Raw genomic sequence first — 22,198 nt, 5'->3', positions numbered from 1 at the left:
TTCTCCCAAGGAAATTTGTTTATTTTCACATCACGGCACTGGAGATGCAAGCGAGGAACCTTGTCTCAATCTTCCTTCTGTGTGTCCAGAGCCACCGCGTCCACTTGGTGGCAGGCAACGTTTACAGGTATTGTGTGACTTGGTAGAGAAGTTTGCACAGCTATTCCTGCTCTCCTGGGAATGTTGTTTGTGTAGCTTGTCTAAATAACATAATAACATTCCCAGAGGCATGGAAGAAAAGCAGAGTTTGTCTTGATGTATTTAGTGGCAGTCAAAGTGTTATCTTTCTAATAGCTGCATGAAATAAAAGTTGAATGCCTTCCTGCTAGCGCCATATGTAAGAAACTGCACTGAAAATCAGCTCTTAAAGATTAAACGAGGCAAGGTGCCTAGCTGCTGGCTCTGTTAGCCTATCTAACATGGGAGAAAATCAGTTTCATAATAGAAGCTATTAAACTTTTCCATGGGAAGTTGAACAGCAGAAATGTTAGGAGCAGAAATTTGTTTTGGCAATAAACGCTGCCGAGCAGAAGCGTCTTAAAGAGTTGCGTGGGTATCGGTGTAGATGCAGTGCTTATGACCCCTAGAGTGCAGAATACTGTGACTTGCATACTACATCTTTTACGAGGCCCCTATCCTCAGATCATAAAACGTACGGTTCAGAAAGAATCCACTGTCTGAATCTGTGGCCAATTTAACTGCGTAGGGAAAAGTGTTCCTGAAAGAGCACAGGTTGAATCCAGAGCAGAGTCCTCATCTTGTCAAGTGCCAAGCATTCATTTGAATGCTAAGGAGGAAGGGACTGCACCTGAAAAACCACAAGTACCCTCTCCAGCTGCATGGAGCCAAAAGCTTTTAGGAGAGGTTTCATTCCTGAAAGTCTCCTAGGGCAGCAATGGGCTGATACCCAGCCAGATCATTTAGAACTGGGGAATTTACATGTGTTTTTTTGCAAACTGGTTGGAAAGCTTTCTTTTTTTTTTTTTTTTCCTTTCCTATCGCCCATGCCAAGATAAAATAGGTTGAAATGAGACTGGCTTAGCTGTAACTGCAGTCACCCTTTCATTCAGATGGCAGCCTGCCTATCCTTGCCTGGAGGCAGTCTGCATTGATCAGTGAAGGATGAGCAGCCCCTCAGCTCACCAGCTTGCCCTGATCACATCACCTGCAGTGCTGGAGGCTCTGTTTCTTGCTCTGCTTGTACAGGATGATGAGGTTGGGTGGAATGGTGGGGCTGGTACCCCCTGCTGAGCCAACAGGCACTTTCCCAACTGAATTTTGGGGACCAGCCCATCGCCGGCAGTGCTCTGTGTGTTGGATCATTGGTGTGCTGCACAGCTGTCATCATCGTCCCTGCATGTTGACTCTTCAGCCTGCTGAGTAAGTTTTTAAAACAGTGAGTATGTGTTTAAAGTAGAACCAAGATTCAGTAATCAGAAGGAAAAGGGAGTCCTGATACAGTCAAGATGACACACATGAAGGCCGTTGCCAACTTAAACTGCTTTGTGGTTTATATAGGGATTGCTTTTGGCAATTGGAAGAGATGGGAAAGTGGGAAGTATCAAGCCATGGCACAGTGTATTAGTGTAAGAAAGAGTCTGTAATGTTTCCTAATGAGTAAGGTGTGTGCTCTGGAGGCAGGGCTTGGCTTTCAGATACAAAGCATTAGCACCTGTGGAACTCATGGACTTCATTTGTGGGCCTGTCCTTTCCTTCGGGAGCCTTCTCACTTTCTGCCCTGTTGCCATCTATCTCTTAAGGAGAAAAAACAACTCATGCTAAGGCACAGAGGCACTAAATCCATTCCTGTCACTTGAACATCTTTAATGAATATATCATAGTCCTATATCATATGAATATATCATATATCATAGAATGGCTGGGGCTGGAAGAGACCTTAAGAATCACAAAGCTCCAACCCCCCCCAGTGCAGGCAGGGCCACCAACCTCCACATTTAGTACCAGCTCAGGCTGCCCAGGGCTCCATCCAACTTGGCCTTGAACACCTCCAGGGGTGGACGGGGCATCCACAGCCTCTCTGGGCAAAAATTGCTGTCACCTGTCATTAGCAAGCAAGTGACAAGCAGTGTGAGCCTTCTTTTTTTGTTGTTTTCATTTCCTCATCCACCCACACCCTGTGTTCTCTTGCTGCTCAGTATGAATGCTTTGTCCTCTGTAAGGCAGGCTCTTACTCTTCTGGATAGGATTTGGCACATCAGGGCACAAATCCTGTTTTGAAAGCTTTAGGTATGACAGCTGTTTAATCATCCATAAGTGCCTTTCAGCCTTGGTGTATACTGTGGGTGAAGTTCAGAGCGAGTCGTTCTCTGACAAAAGGAATAAGTGTGTCTGATGTCTGTTGGCTTGTTTCATTTTTGACCAGTCCAGAATGCTTAGAAATCCAGGCCTTGAGAGGATTTCTTTTTCAAGAGACACGAAATACCAAATGGAATATTGCACCTTTCTTTGCTGACCTGGTGCATAATTCATGCAAATATCCTTCGAGTTAATATTGTGTTAACAGAAAAGCAAAATGCAGAATCACAGAATGGCCTGGGTTGCAAAGGAGCACAAAGCTCATCCAGCTCCAACCCCTGCTGTGTGCAGGTCACCAACCAGCAGCCCAGGCTGCCCAGAGCCACATCCAGCCTGGCCTTGAATGCCTGCAGGGATGGATGGGGCATCCACAGCCTCCTTGGGCAACCTGTGCCAGTGCCTCACCACCCTCTGGCTCCAAAACTTCCTCCTCATATCCAACCCAAACCTCCCCTGTCTCACTTTAAAACCATTCCCCCTCGTCCTATCACCATCCACCCTCACAAACAGCCATTCCCCCTCCTGTTTATATGCTCCAACAAAGCAAACCCTGTTTCAATCTAATAAATATAAGCTCCTAGTTTTTCTTTGGAAGGTTGTTGCTTAATAGATGCTGATTTAATGACCACGACCTCAGCTTTTACATTTAAAATATACCACATCCTATAAGAATTGATTTTCAGCGTTGGTGTGACTTAAAGCCATTTGTCCTCATCCTTTGTGGAAGGATGCGTTGTTCTGAAAGGAAACAAGTCCTGCACAGGTTTACCTACTGATGTTACACCTGGAAATGGTGGAATGGTCCTCTGGGAAGCAGTTCAGCTTTGGTGAAATGTGGGACAGGAAGCTGAGAATCCCCAGAGGTGATGTGTTGGATCTCTGGGATGGACTCGCTTGCTTTTCTATGCGGTCTGTTGCTCTTTGAGTAATGCTTTCTGGAAACAAGGGATGTTTTCACTTTAAGGAACAGATTCCACAGGTTTGAATCAATGCTTTAGATAAACTGTTGAAAACTCTGTTTTGCTTTTCTTTTACAAAAGGCTTTTCTAAAACAGCACAGGAGAGGTAAGAGTTTGTGCTAGAGATCTACTCTTCTGTCACTGCACGCATGCCGCTTCATGAAGCCTGTTGTTCATACACATACAACTAATTCTCCAGGTTCCTTTCCTGCCACATCTTAAGGTACAGAGTAAAATGACCCAACACCAAATGAGAAAACTGCCTGTTATTCCTTTTGGAATGGATTTATTACAGCATAAATCTAATACCACATGCACATCTATGTCCTATTCCTTTTTTCAGCCAGAGGGTGGTGAGGCACTGGATGGAACAGGTTGCCCAAGGAGGCTGTGGATGCCCCATCCATCCCTGCAGGCATTCAAGGCCAGGCTGGATGTGGCTCTGGGCAGCCTGGGCTGCTGGTTGGCGACCTGCACACAGCAGGAACAGGTTGGAAGTGGATGAGCTTTGTGCTCCTTTGCAACCCAGGCCATGCTGTGATTTCTTCAACAAGTTGTTTGGCTCCAAACAAGGGCAAACCTCGTTGTTGTCTGAGCTGTTCACAGGCTTGTGCAGATGCTCAGCCATCCTCTGCACTGCTGCAGTCGCCCTGGTTGAGCCCATACAGCCTTTCAGCTTGTGGTCGCTCTGTTTTCCAGCCTGAGTAAGGTAGGTGATTTCTCTGGCATATCCATGCAGTCCCAGAGCTATTGCCCTTTTGGTGTCTGTAGGTTACAAAGCAAACTTAAGACATTCTCGTGCAGTGCAATATCACACCTGGGGAGCTGAAGGTGTAAAGCAAACAGTGTGTTTCAGGTGTAGGTGCAGAGCATTATTTACCTTTCTCTTGGCTTTTCATGTCTGACCTTTTGTTCTGCCCCTGGCGTAATGATTTTTATGCAGGCGTTCAGCTTGCATGAAGTCATAGGAAATACCTGCCCACATCTCCTAATCCAATCAACATCACTTTGTGATACCGGGGTGTTTTAAGAAGTTCTGACCTGAACCTGGAGAGGTTATGCTGCATAGTTTCATTTCTTCAGGCCGTAATGCAGCGAGACTACAGCTGAACAGCAAACGTGGTTTTAGTTATTGCACTGCTTCACTGGTGAATGGGGGAAGCTTTTCTGAGGCCAGTAACTGCTCTATCTTCTAAATTGCCTTTTTTTTTTCCTTCATGTTGTTTCTGTAAATGGTCATAGTGTATGAGAGGCACCTTTATGGGCAAGGGGGCTCATGTCTGTTGTTTTTATAACAAGCCCACCAAATTTATAACGGCCACCACATTTTACGGGCATGGTTCACTTATGTAAGCAACTTTTTCCCCCTTTGACTGTGGTTTCCCATATCCTTACTGGGACACCAGACTTGAACCATGAAGGCTTAATGCTCAAGACCTCTCTGGAGAGGTATTGTGTTTACTGTCAGGAAGGGCTTTGCTAATATGAGCAAGGGAATGCAGGAGGAAACACAGCTTTTGGCTCATCGAGATGTTTTAGTTCTATAGTGCGTCCTGCATGCACTCGAACACGTACTCCTATTTCCTTATTTTCTTGTGGTCTGTCTCCAATAAACACTATCGCTGTGAAACCAGAATCCAGTGTTAAATATTGCCTATTATCAGCCTTCAGCTTTAAAAATTAGAAGAATTCTACCTAACAGCTTGCTCAGCATCCGTGTTTCGCTTCTGCGCTCAGGCAGTGGTCAGAACTTGTTGGTGGATGGGGAGGGAAGAAGCAGCAGGTTAATGTGATTCTAAGGTAAATCAGAGAAAGCAGGGAATGAGGGGCTGAGGGTGGGATGGGTTGGAGGTGGACTTGGGGATCTTAGGATTCTTTTCCAACCTTAATGATTCTGCGATCTTGATGATTACATGTCACTGTTACAGATAAAAGTAAGAGAAGAAGCGAGTATCTTGACAGCAGCCTCTGCCTCGTGGCTGGGATGAGATCAGCCTGTTTCAGAGTAAGCATGCTATAAAACCAAGTGTGATTGTAAGCAGCCTTTGAAGGGCCAGCATAAAGCACAGCTGTTGTCCCCTTACTGCTTTGATTGCTGTTTGTATGCCTTGTTTGTTAGTGCTACATCAGCAACTGTGGGAGTTCAAGGTGATATTCCTGGAGGCCTTTTATTTTTCTTAAGGACAGTTTGAATTTAAAAGCTTGTGCTCTGTGGGTTGATGAAGGTGCATGGATTCTCAAGGTTGTTGATGTAATTTATTTCTCTCGTGAGTTTAGTATTCTTAGAAGAATGAAACCCATCTGGGAGGAGAAGGCAGGTGTTGGTGCATCAATATAAAGTCACTTCCATGAAAATAGGTCTGTATCTGAGCACTTCTAGGAGGTCACTTCCAATGACAACCTTCTTTTTCCTTCTTAAAACAGAGGGGAGTCCCATTGGAAAGGGGAGATGACAGCAGGACAAGGGGAAGTGGTTGGAAGTTGAAGGAGGGAAGGTTGAGGTTGGATGTCAGGGGGAAGTTCTTTGCTATGAGAGTGGTGAGGTGCTGGAACAGCTGCCCAGAGAGGCTGTGATGCCCCGTCCATCCCTGGAGGTGTTGGAGGCCAGGTTGGATGGGGCCCTGGGCAGCCTGGGCTGCTGTGAAATGGGGAGGTTGGTGGCCCTGCCTGTTGTAGGTGCTGAAGCTTCGTGATCCTTGAGATCCCTTCTAATCCAAGCCATCCTATGATTCAGAGGTGAGGAGATCTTGGAGATTTGCTGTCATTACAGAGCTTCCCAAGAAATTTGGTGGCAGGGAAGCCTTGGTTGGATTCACTTCTAAGCTGTGATAGATATTGCCTGACAGTCTTTTGAAACTCATCTTGATCTTTTACATTTAAGTGTTTACTTCTGTGATATCACTGATATATCACACTGTATTTCGCTAATGCAGCTCTAGACTAGCTTTGCAGTAAACATGCATAGCAGTTCAGAGATGGAACAGCCAGCTAGGCTTAATGAACCAAAGGCAAGTGACACATTAAGAGTGCAAATAATCTGCAATCTTATGATTTCCCCCAAAAGGTACAAACACACACACCTGTTTATATAGCAGCAGGCATTATTTCACTGATCCCCCAAGGTTGTTTATATAGCAACAGGCATTATAACAACACTTTCTGTTTTCATTACTGCTGTGCTTAGTCATCTGAACCCCAGCCAGCGCTCTTTCATACTCTGAAAAGTCATCCAGGATCTTGTAAAACAATTAACTATGTCATTTTATTAAAACTTGCTTTTTATATTCGTGTCCCAGCGTTTGACAACCTCTGAAAACCTTCTGTGGATGCTTGGCTTCCTCCCAGCGCCGTGAACTTGATTGAGAGAGAACAGTCTTGCTTCTATTTTTGCTTGTGTGCCTTCACATTTGCGGAGCAGATGTCCTTTTAAACTCCTCGATGCTATCAAAAGAGGAAGCCCTTCCTCACTTAGCTGAGAGTCATTGAAAATAGCACGTGCACAGTGTAGGAGGGCCTTGGGTTCCCCCTGTTGCATGGATGCAGATGGTGCTAAGAGAGCACACTCCAGGGTTGACCTGCTGTCTCACCGTCTGAGACTAAAGGAAGTGCAGAAATGCTGGAGGTTTCGATGCAGACTGGCTGTTGTGCATACCAAGTACTGAAGGGACCGGTGTTTTGAACTTTATTAACATAGTCTGAGCTGTAAGACTGCTCCCACATGTCTTAGAACAAGATAAATATGGCTGGGGAAACGGTGTGCTAAATGATGAACAGATGAGCTCAAAATTGGAGTCATTTGGAGCTCCCAACAAAGAGTATTCCAGAGCAGATACTCTGTGGTTTCTGGTTGGAAGTAAATACATCTGCTTGTATACTGCTGATCATTAAGTGTTCTAACAGGAATTAGTGTAGGAAACAGTCTGTTCTTCTTTGCACGTAACTTCAGAACAGCCTTGTTTTCTATAAGAGGCAGCTGCTTAGTGGGAAAAGCCCTAATTTTGGTCTTGGGTATACAACCTGGTATTGCACAGCAATAGAAAGGTAGCTAAGTGGTTCCTTATTAAGCCAGTTTAATTGAGGGAGTGGAACAGTCCTTGTGCCACTTATGTTATGGAGAGTATAAGAGAGCAGCTGAATCTATGCAGTTTAATACACATTTTAAGGCAAAGATACCTTTTGCTCTGAGAACCTTGGTTTCAACATGTATGGTTCTTCACAATGCTGGAATAAATAGCACAGCAGCATAGAAGGTACCCACTGGTATGACAGGCTGATCTACAGAGGTGGAGTCGACCTCAATCTAAACTTCATCTCTTGTTTCTTTAGGTTCTTTTTTACAGGTGTCCCTTGGGATTATCTTAGGACAAGCAAAAACTCAGAGTCTTGAACACAGCAGCCCCTGGGCAGTTACTGATTAACAGTTATAAATCCAGCCTCATCTGAGTTTTCAAGCTTTTCATAATGCTGAACTTCAGTTTATCACATGGAGCTTCTAGAGGGTAGGGATCTCTTCTGAATGAAAGGATCCCACGGGTTGAATTTGGGTTTGTTTCCAAAGATCTTGTAGAAGAGTGCCTCCTGCCTATAGCAGGGGGTTGGAAATAGATAATCTTAAAGCTCCCTTCCAACCCAAACCGATCTGTGATTTTCACCAGTTTTACTCCTTTCTTTTTATCTCTAGTAACCAACCTGGAGTGATGTCATCCCAGAAGCCAAAGGAAGAAAGCTCCAAAAAGTCTCATTTTGAGATGTGTAGAAGTTATTTCTGTATAATTTAAGACGTCTCACTTCCTGATTTCCTTCCTTGAGCTCTCTGCTTGTGAAGTATGATGCATCTCTTCCTTCTGTGGGATAAGTGTTGATAATAACTGGTCAGAGAGGAGGCTTCAGGCCACTCTCTGAAGTGCCTGCTGTCTGCAGTGCAGTTCTTCCCCAGTCCATGTCCACTACGTGTGTTTGCTCAGTCATGTGGCACTGAAGAACATGAAACTGTGTGTAGGAGCTAAATATAAGCCAGGAAATGGCAATTAGAGCATCATTAGTGATTTATATGCAGGGTCTGTGCAGTCATTCGAAGAAGTGAATGCACATTGTGGGCGCTTGTTCAGCTTTGGATGGCTGGGTCTGTTGCATGCTGAAGGAACCATCTCCTCTTGGTTCCTTGCTCTCTCAAGGGTGGGGATGGTGACATTCAACAACTGAAAACAGAGCTCTGTTTTAGGAGAGTGAGGCAGCTCACGTTCAGCTTTTCTGCTCTTGTTTGCCTGCAAACAGAATGTAATTTACACAGTAAAATCCATCCTGTTTATTCTAGAGGCTTCCCAGAACTCGCATCCTGCCTTTCCTTGCTGTGCATCTCTCCTGTTTGCAATCTCACAAAGCTTTTAGCCAGAGCAACATTTTTTTGGATGTGCTTTGAAACAAGCACGGCTCCAATGCATTCCTCTGATCTTGGCTGTTGGGATTAGAAAGATCCTTTAATCCAGTTCTTTTCATGCTATGAAACCTTAGAATTTAAGGATGACTGTAAAAACGAGTGTTCTATTAAAATCCAATTGTGGTAGGAGCAACAAATGTAATGCTTCTAATTAATTTATTTTTTCCTCTTGCCTCGGGCTGGTTCTTCGGTTAACCAAACCCACTGTAATCCCATCAGGAGAACGCAGTGATCATTTAGCAATTTATATTGTATGGTTGTCTTCATCCAGGTTCTGTCAGTGTAGCAGAAAAATATGAACCCAAGCCCACCATATGACTCGGCCGTGTCCATATGGAAATAATAAACCACGTAATAAATGCTCTCCTGTTGTACAGCGCAGAGCTCGGGATGGGTTTCTTCCAAAGCAGTTTGGTCAGCACAGGGGTCGGTGCTGGGCCTGTCCTCTTCAATATCTTTATTGATGACCTGGATGAGGGCATCGAGTGCACCCTCAGTAAATTCGCAGATGGCACCAAATTGGCTGGAAGTGTGGATCTGCCTGGGGGTAGCGAGGCCCTACAGAGGGATCTGGACAGGCTGGAGAGCTGGGCTGGAGCCAATGGGATGAGTTTCAACAAGGCCAAATGCCGGGTCCTGCACTTCGGCCACAACAACCCCAGGTGACGCTACAGGCTTGGGGCGGTGTGGCTGGAGGACGGCGTAGAGGAAATGGACCTGGGGGTATTGATGGATGCTGGGCTGAACATGAGCCCACAGTGTGCCCAGGTGGCCAAGAAGGCCAATGGCATCCTGGCTTGCATCAGAAACAGTGTTGCAAGCAGGAGCAGAGAGGTGATTGTTCCCCTCTATTCAGCACTGGTCAGGCCGCACCTCGAGTGCTGTGTCCAGTTTTGGGCCCCTCACTGCAAGAAAGATATTGAGGCCCTGGAACGTGTTCAAAGGAGGGCAATGAAATGGTGAGGGGTCTGGAGCACAGGGCTGATGAGGAGAGGCTGAAGGAGCTGGGAATGTTCAGCCTGGAGAAGAGGAGCTCAGGGGAGACCTCATTGCTCTCTATAACTTCCTGAAGGGAGGTTGTAGTGAGCTGGGGGTCGGCCTCTGCTCTCGTGTCATCAGTGATAGGAGCAGAGGGAATGGCTTCAAGCTACGGCAGGGGAGATTCAGGCTGGACATGAGGAAGTATTACTTGTCAGAAAGGTGGTCAGGCACTGGAATGGATGCACAGGGAGGTGGTGGAGGCACCGAGCCTGGGGGTGTTCAAGGAAAGGCTGGATGTGGTGTTGAGGGACGTGGTTTAGTAGGAGCTATTGGGAATAGGTGAACGGTTGGACTGGGTGATCTTTTAGGTCTTTTCCAACCTTAGTGATTCTATGATTCTTTCTACAACACAGAAGAGCATAGGAATCATTCCTAGTTTCAAGAGTTTTTCCTGTGGAAAACCTGTTTGGTGCTTTGTTTGAGCACAATTCCGTGAGCTCTTGGTTTGAGGCAGAAATCCTTGCCATTGGATGTTGCCTTCCTGCAGTCTGCTTTCAGGCATTGCAGAAACAGGTGTGGAGCTCGAAAAATACAGTAAAATTAACTTTGTAGGATTGTTCCGTGTTTCATCGCTTGGCTTTGTGAGTGTTGAACTGGGACAGCCACTGTCTGTGAGTGTCTGAGGTGGAAGTGCTGGAGGGTTTGAACATAATGCCCACTGACAGCTTTGAGTACCTGAAAGGAGCCTGCAAACTGGAGGGGAGTCAGCTCTTGGAAAGGGGAGATGACAGCAGGACAAGGGAAATGGATTGAAGTTGAAGGAGGGAAGAATGAGGTTGGATATCAGGGGGAAGTTCTGTGCTATGAGAGTGGTGAGGTGCTGGAACAGCTGCCCAGAGAGGCTGTGATGCCCCGTCCATCCCTGGAGGTGTTGGAGGCCAGGTTGGATGGGGCCCTGGGCAGCCTGGGCTGCTATGAAATGGGGAGGTTGGTGGCCCTGCATTGGTGGGAGGCTGAAGCTTCATGATCCTTGAGATCCCTTCCAATCCAAGTCATTCTGTGACAGCTCCATGTCACCTTGGCACTGCTTCCTCCCAACACCCTTTCCTAATGGTACTGGAATTTTGGGCTATTTCGTATATTGGAACCAGCTCAGGGAGGATGCGCAGGGCAAATTTTGGGATTCAAATCTGTAAGACTCTTTTCCCCTTCCACTTGCTCGTTTCAAAGACAGGGGCCTTCTTAAATCATAGAATATCATAGAAACAAGCAGTTTGAAATGATCAGCATTGGCTGTTATGTTTAGAATCACCAAGGTTGGAGAAGACCTACAAGATCATCCAGTCCAACCGTCCCCCAGTCACCAATAGTTCTCCCAAAATCACATCCCTCACGTGTCTATACGTTCCTTGAACATACTGTATGTGCTTTGTATGATAATCTGAGGGTAAGAACAACTTGCAGTTTGTGTGGAGCCAACGTGATTTCTGTTTGTGCCTATTAATGCTCGGGCTAAAGCAAGCTGATGTTAGAACCTGTTTCTGAGCTACGTGGTGCTGCATCTGAACGCTGACTTCAATTATGAAAACACTTAAATGTTGATATAAACCATTAAAAGAACACAGATTCAGTTCAGCTGTTGGACAGCATGTGTTTGTAGTAGTTGACGTTAGTGTCAACATTCCACTACTGGTTCCAGCGTGCGTTGATATGCTCAGGATGATGGATGGCACTTGCACAGAAATAAATGTTGGGAGCTGGTGAATGTGTGGGACGTTGTGTTGAAATTTGGGCTGCCCACCTGATGGCTCTTTGCATTGAGCTGTGAGGCTGCTCTCCTGTTACAGATAGGAAACGGAAGGAGTGTAATGAGGTTTAACAGTTGTACTGACTGATGGGTTTGTCCCTGTTCTTGGGTGGGTTTTGCTAATGTGAGGTTATGAGCATTAAATGGAATATTTCCTTCAAGGTAATAGATGGCCTGGAAGTGCTTGATTGTCCTACAGCTTCTTTGGAAACTGGCTGGATTAAGGGAGCACGTGATGATATCCATCGGGATGTGGGGTTTGGAAAGCTTTACTGATTTTATCTTTGCCTGTTTTTTGTAGCTTAGATATCAACATGGGCTGAGTACTCCAGATCTAAGGCAAACTCTTCCTAACCTGAAAAATTTCATGGAACTCGGGCTCATGGTCAGATGGTAAGTGGTTTTTTCTTTAGGGATTCAAAGGAGATGGATGCTACAAAAAAAAAGCAAGAAAACTAACTTTTGGAGGAGTGTGGGAGGGAAAGTATTATTTTAAATGTGATGTTTTGACCAAAGAGGGCGTGAATTAATCATTCTTTTAAGGCTGTATGTAAGGTGCAACTGCTGCCAGCCCTTCTATACTGTGGCAGTCCAGGAGCATGGAAGACCTTCAGGTCTTAAAAGCCTGGCCAGCGTCTGCTTTCCCATTTGCTTTGAATATAATACAAGTGAGCTGCATGGGAGCCTGTGAATTATAATCACAGAATCATTAAGGCTGGACCACCAAGATGAGCACAATCACTGCTATGGAAATAGCTGTTGTGTGTTGAGCGTTGTTGCTGAATGGGAAGCTCCATTATTTGGTGACTGAAGGCGGGGCAGCCTTCCAGACAAATGCTAACTGCTTCTGCTCTGGTTTGCTGAGGAGGATCCAGAATCCTCTCCATTCTCTATACAGAAAGTCACAGAAACCAGTCTGCTCTGTCACAAGGCTGGCATGCCTTGCAGAAGCTGTTTCAGCATAACGCTTGAGCAACTCTCCTTCAAACCACTGAGATATCCTTCACAAGACCATTCACAAGCACATTCTTGCAGGCTTTACGTGCTTTGTGCTCATTTATGTGTGATCTTTTGAATCGTGTATGCTTGTGCAGCATCTTACCTTAAAACAATTGTGTCCTGCTTTCCCATCTTCACTGTTTGGATGCCTGAATCCCACCTAAACATGGCACTGCAGTTTTAGGAGCCCTCAGTTAACGATTCCCCTCTGCCCCAATGGTGTGGAGTTGGTGGATGTTCCCTTGTGTCATTGCCTTGCTCTTTGCAGATATCCCAGGTGCTGCAAGGTGTCGAAAATATCATCCAGTGTGAGGTAACCCCACCAGGGTTTGCTGCCAGATCACTTGGTGCTGCCCTGGTGACTGGAGATGGACTCAACATTGCTTCAGCTGATTGGAGAAATAATCTCTTGTCACAGTTAAATTAGGGTGGAAGAGTTGCTCCTAATGAGATAATAAACTATTAAGCACTAATGGGCAGACATTAATAACTTGGAGCTGGTTTGTGTCTTCTGGGAGAATCTCAAAACCCAAAAACCTGATTTGAAACGACACCACTGTGACACTGGCTGATCTTTAACAGTGCAATTAAAGCTTTCTAGGGCTGTTTGTATTGTATCTGAATGCCCTGAAGCACTGAGCAGACCCTGCTGGTGTGTGCCATCTTCTCACTACTGAAACTTCAAAAGAGTTTTGCTTTCTCAGAGCTGATGATCGCTGCCTTCTGGTAGATTGAGTCTATCTTTGTTCCTCCAATACGCAGAACGTGGGAAGGAGAACAGCTATGAAGGCAGCTTGTGATCACACAGCCTTTAATACTGAAAGGCAAGGGGGGGGAAAGAAAAAAGAGCTTTTCATTGCTGCTCCAGTTGAAAATGATAGGAGCAGGCTTTGGATGGAGTTATGTGCCTTGGAGTAACGTGGCTCAGTATCAGACCCCTGGAACAAGAGTTCTGCTTTTAGTAACAGCCCCTAAAGTCCTATGGGACATCACTGTACCAGAGCACTTTCCAGCCCTTATTTCTGTGCTGCACTTTGCTTTTATCTTTCCTTCAGCCCTTGCGTAGAGAAATGCTGATCAAAGTGAGCAAAGCTGTTTGGCAAATCGTTTGACTGGGGGGATAATCTTGGCAAATACGGGAGGAGGAGAGGGATCATCTTTGAGCAGAGCAGTGCAAGTGTTGCCTGATGGAAATCCAGCTCAGCCAGCAAACAGAGCCTGAGAAAAGGAAGCTGTGGTTCTCGTGCAGCTCCACATTCTCAGTAGTTGTAACCACAGCTGAAAAGATTCTCCCTTCTTTTCTTATCCCGAGGTGTGGGAAGAAAAAAGCTTCAATCATCAGGCAAATATTGCTGTCAGTTTGTTATTTCATCCATCGCTGTGATGTCAAAACCCAAAGATGACGTGTGGTCACCTAAATAAGAACACAAAGGGCTAAAATACCCAAACTATGGCTTCTGTAGTGCCTGAACCTCACGTGCAGGCTGGGATGGGTGCAGGTGGCCCTCGAATAAGCAGAGAGGTGAGGGCTCTGGGTCACAAGGTGTACATCTTTGCTCTTCCCTTCTAGTGTCCATTAGCTCTGAAGAGCAGATAGTGTCAGCTTTAGGTACTTGTTGGAGGTTTTGCCTTCGTGCTGCCAGGTTTTTTTTTTCCCTGTTAGGTGATACGCAGTCATTAGCAAGACAAAACACATTTTTGGGCCAGATAATATTTCAAAACATGTAGGAATATGAAGCACAGTTCTCTGGGAATATCACATTCCCTCCTTGCCCCCACATGAATGTCTATGCCTCATTTCCTTCTCACCTCCACGACTTGCATGCATAGTTGTTCTTTTTTAACTTTTTCTTAAGGCTGATGGCTCTAAACAAGGCTCCTTAGTGCTTCCTAATAATATAAATGGAAATGAGCCTTTACAGGGAGCCTGGCTCAAGGGGAAAACTGGCGAGACTTCCACAGCCAGGCACTGCAGTTGAGCACATGCGTAGCGAAGCACAGATGCCCACTGTCTTGTGAATAATATCTGCTTACATATATTTAAGCAAGCAGAAAGGCCACCAGCTGTTAAAATGAAGATTGGAAGGGATTTTTCGTTTTCAGGATACAGCAGGTGAGTAATCTGACGCTCCGGGCTGCAGACAGCAGTCGGCAAAGTATTTCCAGGCTATCCTTCATCTGTGGGATGAGAGCAGGAGCGTGTGAGGTGGTGATGAGTTTTTCTTATTCACACATTCATTTACACTGACTGGTTTGGTTTTTTTTTGTCGTTGTTCAATTGCTGGTTTTCAGTTTCCTTCGTTGTCACTGCAGACAGCTTTTGCTGAACTGCTGTCAAATCGCAGTCATGCTGTGACTTACGTTGCACTTAGTTTATCTGTGAAGAGGACCTACTCATAGCTCTTAGTCTTCTCTAAAGACATCCCTGTTTCTCTGCAGCCTGGAATTGAATCCCAGAGATAAACAGGGTAACCAAAATCTGTAGTTATTTAATTCAGGCTTAGCCTCACTCTCTGAGAAGGATCAGATATACACATCAGAATATATATACGTATATATATCAGATATATATACAGAATAGTTTTGTTACTCCTGCAGATGTGAGGATGATGTTTAATGTTTGTATTCTTACAACTTTGGTTGTAAAACCAATTAGCCCATTATTTCAGGCTTCAATCGGAGCAAATTTGGCAGTTTGCTACAGATTTCTTTGCTTCAGGCCCTGATGAACTGCATAGTTCTGCCTGCAGCCTTTTGTATACCTGCAGGGTTGGACTGAGGTTTAATTGCATTGCTGCTGGATGCCTCTGCCTGGGGTGACTTGTTTTAGTTTCTCAAGCATTAAATGATGAATACATGTTTTCACATTGCAACTTGCATGATTTATTGCATCAAGCATGCAGGTCTGCAAGCTCTGCTTCCCTCTTCATATCTCCTGGTACCTGTATTCTGCTGTATTTACCTTTCTCCTCGTGTGCCCCAACTGCAGAGTGTTACTGTATTATACACAGATGAAGCCAGGACAGATCTGCTGCTTCTGCACATGCTGTTACAGAGGCTAAGCAACACCAAAGCCTTACTTTCCTGCTATCAGATTTAGATGATGTCTCACTTTCTTAAGGCGAAAGATGACAAGCTAAAGTTTTGTTTGATTTACATTTTCCCACTTGTGTTCTCCAAAATCTTTGTTTCCTTTTGGGAACACTTATCTGTATTTCAGATTTCTCAAGCATGGGATCTCGCTGGCTCCCAGAAAAGCAGCTCATTTTTAAGACCAGCATTTGTTGATGCACGAGGGGCCCTATGCAGTTGTTCTCTGAATATCTGAAAGTATGCAGTTCATTCCAGCTTTTGAGACACTGAATCTGTACTTTACACCTAGACTGCTTACACATATACACTTGACTTTGTTTTATTCCTTTCTGCGTGTTCACCTCTATCGTTCACAAGTCAGCCTGACTTCTGAGGGGCGGTATTTGTATTAAGAGCAAATAAAGCAGCACTCTGCAGACTCGAGCAGTGCAGTGAGAAGGCTTTTCCTAGTGAAGAAATGCAACAACAGGGTTAGCTAATGTGGGCAAATGCACGTGTTCCTTTAGAAATCCTTGTCTGCAGTCAGGGAGATGTCCTTTGGGGCCCTTATATAAAAGCTATACCCAAAGATGCTTGCACACCAAGGCCTTCCACTACTTGAAGGGAGTGGATAAACAGGAGTGGGAATGGCTGTTTGTGAGGGTGGATGGTGACAGGACAAGGGGGAATGGCTTTAAACTGAGACAGGGGAGGTTTGTGTTGGATATGAGGAGGAAGTTTTGGAGCCAGAGGGTGGTGAGGCACTGGCACAGGTTGCCCAAGGAGGCTGTGGATGCCCCATCCCTGCAGGCATTCAAGGCCAGGCTGGATGTGGCTCTGGGCAGCCTGGGCTGCTGGTTGGTGACCTGCACACAGCAGGAACAGGTTGGAAGTGGATGAGCTTTGTGCTCCTTTGCAACCCAGGCCATTCTGTGATTTCTTCAACAAGTTGTTTGGCTCCAAACAAGGGCAAACCTCGTTGTTGTCTGAGCTGTTCACAGGCTTGTGCAGATGCTCAGCCATCCTCTGCACTGCTGCAGTCGCCCTGGTTGAGCCCATACAGCCTTTCAGCTTGTGGTCGCTCTGTTTTCCAGCCTGAGTAAGGTAGGTGATTTCTCTGGCATATCCATGCAGTCCCAGAGCTATTGCCCTTTTGGTGTCTGTAGGTTAAAAAGCAAACTTAAGACATTCTCGTGCAGTGCAATATCACACCTGGGGAGCTGAAGGTGTAAAGCAAACAGTGTGTTTCAGGTGTAGGTGCAGAGCATTATTTACCTTTCATTGTGCTCCTTTGCAACCCAGGCCACTCCATGATTCTATCATTGCTTCTGAATTGCAGAGGTATGCCTTGGTTTGTATTCTGCTAGATTCAACAGGAGGCCAACACATAACGTTACAGCAGAGGAAACTCTGGTAGCTTAATTTATGAAGATTTTTTTTTATTATTTCAAAAGCACGTGTCAGAATTCCAGAGCTGCCAAAAAGGCACAGTTTCACCTCAGCTTCGTACTGGCAGCCTCCCTTAGCATCCCTGTCACCACTGTGTGTAACTTACCCAGTAATCTCAGAGAAGGTGAGAAGCTCTTATTGCTCTGTAGCACGGTTGACATGATATTGGCCCAGGGCTGTGCTTGGAGCTTCAGGCATTTCAGATGGCTGTAAACCAACTTAAACACCTTCATTTAGCCTCCTTGCTGCCATGAGGTCATAGTTTGCAATACACACACACACAAAAAAAGATCAAATGCTGTTATTTTTTTTTTAAAGTATTCTCATACCAAAGAGCTGTAGCTGTGGATTTTGGCTTTGGGCCCGACAATCAAGATTTAGTATTTTGACCAGCTGTGATCCAATAATGTTCCTCAGAGGAAACGTTTTGCAGGGAGGAAAAGATGCATATTTGAGCCTGCAAATTGTGTTCTGTCTCATAATGCTTTACAGTTTCTCTGTGCCCTTTGCAGACGGATTAAATAATAGCAACTGAATCTGACCAGAGAAACTCCTTATCAAAACCACAAACGGATTCCAGTTGTAATCTGTTCTCTAGGAAAAATAACTGCAGAGATGGCTGCCCACTATTTCAGTCAGCGTAGGTGTTTGCAGTGCGGAGTTCACGTCTTGCACCACGGGTCTGAAGAGTAAAAATGAGTATTCTGGGGGAGAAAACAGATATCTCGTAGATTTTCTGCCAGTAAAACTTGTAGCTGAGGTTAGAGTCTGTATAAATTGACGTTCTAGATTTGGATGCAATTGAAGCACTGAAATCAGTGGTGATGTAATTCTCTTATCTACGATAGCCAATAAATCAGAATTTCTCTTCCATTTTTGTTTTTAATTTGGAAATTCTACTTCCTAAGAGCAATCTGACCTACTCCTCTGTGTCGCTCGTCCCAGTCTGATCCAACTGGATGACTAAACACCATTAAGACCCAATGACAGTTCATCAGGCCCGGTTTTCCTACTCCACCAGTTGCAGGCTGTTCCTTTTGGGCAGGTGTCCACATCTGCTTGCTGTCCCAGAAGATCAGGCAGGTCATTGTGTCAGGAAGCTGAACCAGCTCACCCCTGGTGATTCAGGTCAAGGCTGCGCCTCAGGGCTGCACTCCTGCATGCTGAACTTGTTTGGCTAGCAAGGATACCTTGTGCTCTCTACAGTTTACGGGCAATTGGATGTTAATTTTCTATGTGAAGTGCTTTTTCTTATTAATTCCATGAGCTGTGAAGCTGATAAAGCACCTCTTTCTCATGGCTTTGCCTTGATGCAGTGCTGTGAGTTTTGGTAACCATACAGACGTTGCTCAAGGGAAATATGAGTAGAATAGAGTTCCTCTGTCAGCTGCTTGTTTTCGTAGAGATTAATAGCAACCTCGTACATCTGAGCTCTGTGCTTCTTTGGAAACATTATTTCTGATCTGAAACCACGGTTTGACTTCACGTTCTCACCTGAGGGGAGGTGAGGGAGCAGGAGAAGATGCCTTGGCTTGACTGTAGCTGAGAACCATGCAGTTTTTATTTCACTCACTGCAGTATGATGATCAGTCACATAATCATAAAATGGCTTGGGTTGGAAGGGACCTCAAAGATAATCCAGTTCCAACCCCCTGCTGTGGGGCAGGGCTGCCAACCACTCAATCAATCACTAGATCAGGCTGCCCACGGCCCCATCCAACGTGACCTTGAGCACCTCCAGGGATGGAGCATCCACAGTCCACTGCTTTTGGGTACAGAGACCCATTCATTCTAAACCGGTTGCTCAGTTCATGGCCAAGAAGGGGCATCCAAAGGGAAGGATGGTCCCCTTCATCACCACAGGCTCACAGCATGGTGTTGCTCACCTTTCTCTCCACTGCCTGCACTGTTATTTTTTTCCACCAGTGATTGTGGAAAGAGGGTAGGCAATGAACTCTTGGATGGCTGATCTCCAAAGGCCTTCATGTGTATTTATTTTAATCTAAATGCCGTAGCTAATATTTGATAGGCGCTTAAGCCATTCTGTTGACCTCATTCCTGCTCTCTCAGCTTTAGGCTGTTATCCCTGTAATTATTCCTGACTGAAGCTAAGCCCATCCCATTCATATTTATTGGCAGTGAGGAATAGTTTCAGCAATCTGCCTGCGTATGTGTCCAGCAGATTAAGACCCAATCTTACAGACTGAAGTAGGGCCCTTTTAACCGTATGTAGTTTAAGGAGCCTGGCTGCAAGTGCTTTTTGTTTTAATTCATTAGTTTGAACGCTGGTATGATAAATGAAGATGATTCCTGCCATGTTGCTCTATGGACTGCCCTTATGTACTCTGCTAAAGAACTGGGAGGTTATTTTGTAAATGAGGGAGATTAGCTCTGCATTGCTGCTATGTTTAGGCTGTTAGATCACTTAGCGTAGATCATTCTGCCAGTTCGACTTACTAAGAGGTTTTTTTACTTTGGCTGCTGTACTGAAGAGGTATTGTTCAGACATGCATAACATGTTAACTTGAATGGCCTTGTCATAACAAGCACTTGAAAAACTCTTCTGGTCCTGCAAGCTAATTAATGTCTCACCCTTTTGACTGCATCTACAAAACAGTTTGGCTGTATTTCTTTTTAGGAGAAGCTCGAGTCTACGTGCCCGCCGGAACAATTTGTAAAGCTGCCTCTCTTGAGCTAATTAGACATTACAGTTGTTCATGTTCATTGTACTCAGGCACTTACATCTCTGCTGTTTCTTTACCTTCGTAGCAAACATACTGTTGTACCTAAGTTGGACTGATCAGCTCTTACTGAAGGTAATTTGGGGCTTGCCAGTTAGTCGTGTGCCAAGCTCTCTGCACGGATGTCTTTGTCCTTCAAAGAGTCTAACCACAAGCAGCAGGATTTGCTCCAAACACGCCTGTTGAGGCCACTGTGCTTTTCGTGTGTCTTCTCTGGACCCTTTTCTGACCGCTTGCATTTCAGGCAGGAGCTTTTATCACTGAAATATTGTGCAAAGAGTAGATTGCTTTATGACTATTTCGAGGAACACTCATCTGTGCTTAAATTCACAACGTAATGTACAGCTTGAAATCCTTCCAGGGTTAGATATTGATCTCCTGCATGCCTTCCTCGGGGCTGTAGATAGTCAAATAAGATTCAGAAAAATGGCAGAACTTCCTGTAAGCCTTTCTTGGCATTGTCCCTAAATCAAGAAATAAGAAGCCCTTCCATCAAGCCTTTCCTTCGCTACGTAAAGATCTTACACTGCAGCTTTTCCACCTAGCTTAGAGCTGTTCCTTCTGAAGCCTCCAGGTGGGTGTGGGCCCAAGCTTTCAGCAGAACAATGAGCAAGGCATATCCAAACCTTTGTTAGCACTGAAGCTCTTGCTCTGTCAGGCTCCTCTGTGATCCTCGCAAGGCTTGTGACAGCTTTGGGCTCCTCTTAGCAGCCAGGCTGTACCCAGCTCATGCTTTGGGCTCAGTTTTGTAAAGATTCAGCAAGCCTGGAGGAAACGTGAAAAAAGCAAAGTCTTGAGATAAACAGAATCTAATGCAGTAAGTCATATCAAATAAATCCTCATTTATTGTCTGATTCGAGGCTGGAAGGTTCAAGCTGGAGGAAGGGGAGGGGAGAGCAGACCATCCCTAACATACATCTGCAGTGCACATTGCCTGAACAGAGTTTTCAATTGTCCTGACTCAGATTTTTGTCATATTGCATCATTTGGAAAATAAATGGTTGATTGTACTGGGGTTGGCTGAAGTATTTAAAATCCAGGTGTGAAAGTCTCTGGTCAGTAAGGGACTATGGGATAACCTCTGAGCCTGCATACACAGCTCCTGAGAGCATCTGTGGCACACGCCGCTTTCTTTGTCACCTCCACTGAGAACGCTCCAAACCTTTGCAAGGAGAGCTTTGAATGCTCTTTGGTGCACCTTAAGGGGCTCAAACAGCAGTTGAAATCTAAGGAGAAAGTTGCTGGCTTTGCTGCTGGCTGCATGCGTGGTGCCTGTTGCTCTGCTCCACTGTCTGCAACTGTAAATTGCAGCAAGCAGATTTTCCTTCAGGTGACTGGCGTTGTTGGAGGAGAGAAGCAAGGCCAAGACTTGCGTTAAGGGGCAGCCTGGGAGGAAGCAAGATGGGAGAGGAAATGGAGGAGCAGCAGAAATGCACGCTGCCTTCCCGTAGGGGTGCTTGTTTTTCACACAGGGACCTGTGGCAACCTTGCTTATCCTGTTTACAAAAGGGAGAAGCCAAAAATAGGATGGAAAAGGATCCGCGCTGGGGGCTGTTCATAGCTGCTGTTACAAGATTTCTCCCTGCAAGACAAATCCCAAAATGTATCAGGCCTCGAATAGGAGGAGAGTTTCTTTTAAGCCGAGCTAATGAATTTGACTCGTACTGACAGCCGCCGAGTCTTGGTTGTACATTCAGGGGATCAGAAATAACCGTGTTTAAAAGAAACTGGGAGGAAAATGAGCTGGTTGCTTAAGTTAAGGTAGGGCATTCTATTTGCATATAGGATGGCGATTATATTTGGACAAGGATCAAACCTATGAAGGAAAATTCATGTAGCGCCCCAGATGACGTAAAGCGGACATTCCAAATTGTAGACCCTGAGACAGTGTAAGTGGAACTGTATTAGCAGTCAAATTGAACTTGTAAATTAAGCTCGATTATTCCACGTTCCACAAGAAACCGATGTTGACACTTGTCCAAAAAGGTTTGGAACCGTTGGCACGGCGAAGCAAAAGATCTGGCAGAATTAATCATCTGCAAATAGCAAAGTTAGCGTGGCTTTCCTTTGTGCAGCTGTCAGTAAAGTTCACTGCTGGAAGAAGTCTCTCGTAGAGGATTCAGCCCTTATTACTTGCTTTTGAAGAGTTTATGATGGCCCAGCACAGGCCATAAATACATAAATACACGGTCAACAGTAATAATTCATAAAGCGCAGCCTGCTCCTATAAAACGGTGTTAACAGTCCGAATTAACGTGACGTGGTGGTTTCTTGGGTGATTGACTCTTCAAGTCGTGGAGTTTCGTAAATGTTCCCCTCACGATCTTGCCGGCTTTCAGTAAAGCTGTCCTCCGGGGTGTCTTCTGCAGTTCATATGGCGTTAAACACTTGTGGGCTTTTTAGCACTTTAGGATACAAGTGGTTGGCCAGACAGAGC

At 45.2% G+C, this 22,198-nt stretch overlaps 1 protein-coding gene across 8 annotated transcripts in view; it reads left to right on the top strand.

Moving 5' to 3' along the window:
• The window catches only part of UVRAG (UV radiation resistance associated), an 89,802-nt gene that overhangs the window by 58,252 nt on the left and 9,352 nt on the right, over nucleotides 1-22,198 (top strand). For 5 of the 8 annotated variants that reach the window (XR_007378217.1, XR_007378224.1, XR_007378218.1 and 2 more), the window contains exon 14: nucleotides 11,802-11,893. Coding sequence is in view for 5 of the 8 variants with exons in the window: in XM_048951533.1 (XP_048807490.1) it covers nucleotides 11,802-11,893 (92 nt within the window). In the remaining 3 variants the exon portion in view is untranslated. The other 3 variants (XM_048951520.1, XM_048951547.1, XM_048951558.1) reach the window with 3 other exon arrangements.

This window comes from Lagopus muta, chromosome 1 (assembly GCF_023343835.1).
Source record: "Lagopus muta isolate bLagMut1 chromosome 1, bLagMut1 primary, whole genome shotgun sequence".
Taxonomy (NCBI): domain Eukaryota; kingdom Metazoa; phylum Chordata; class Aves; order Galliformes; family Phasianidae; genus Lagopus; species Lagopus muta.
This window is presented reverse-complemented; position numbering and strand designations above follow the sequence as displayed.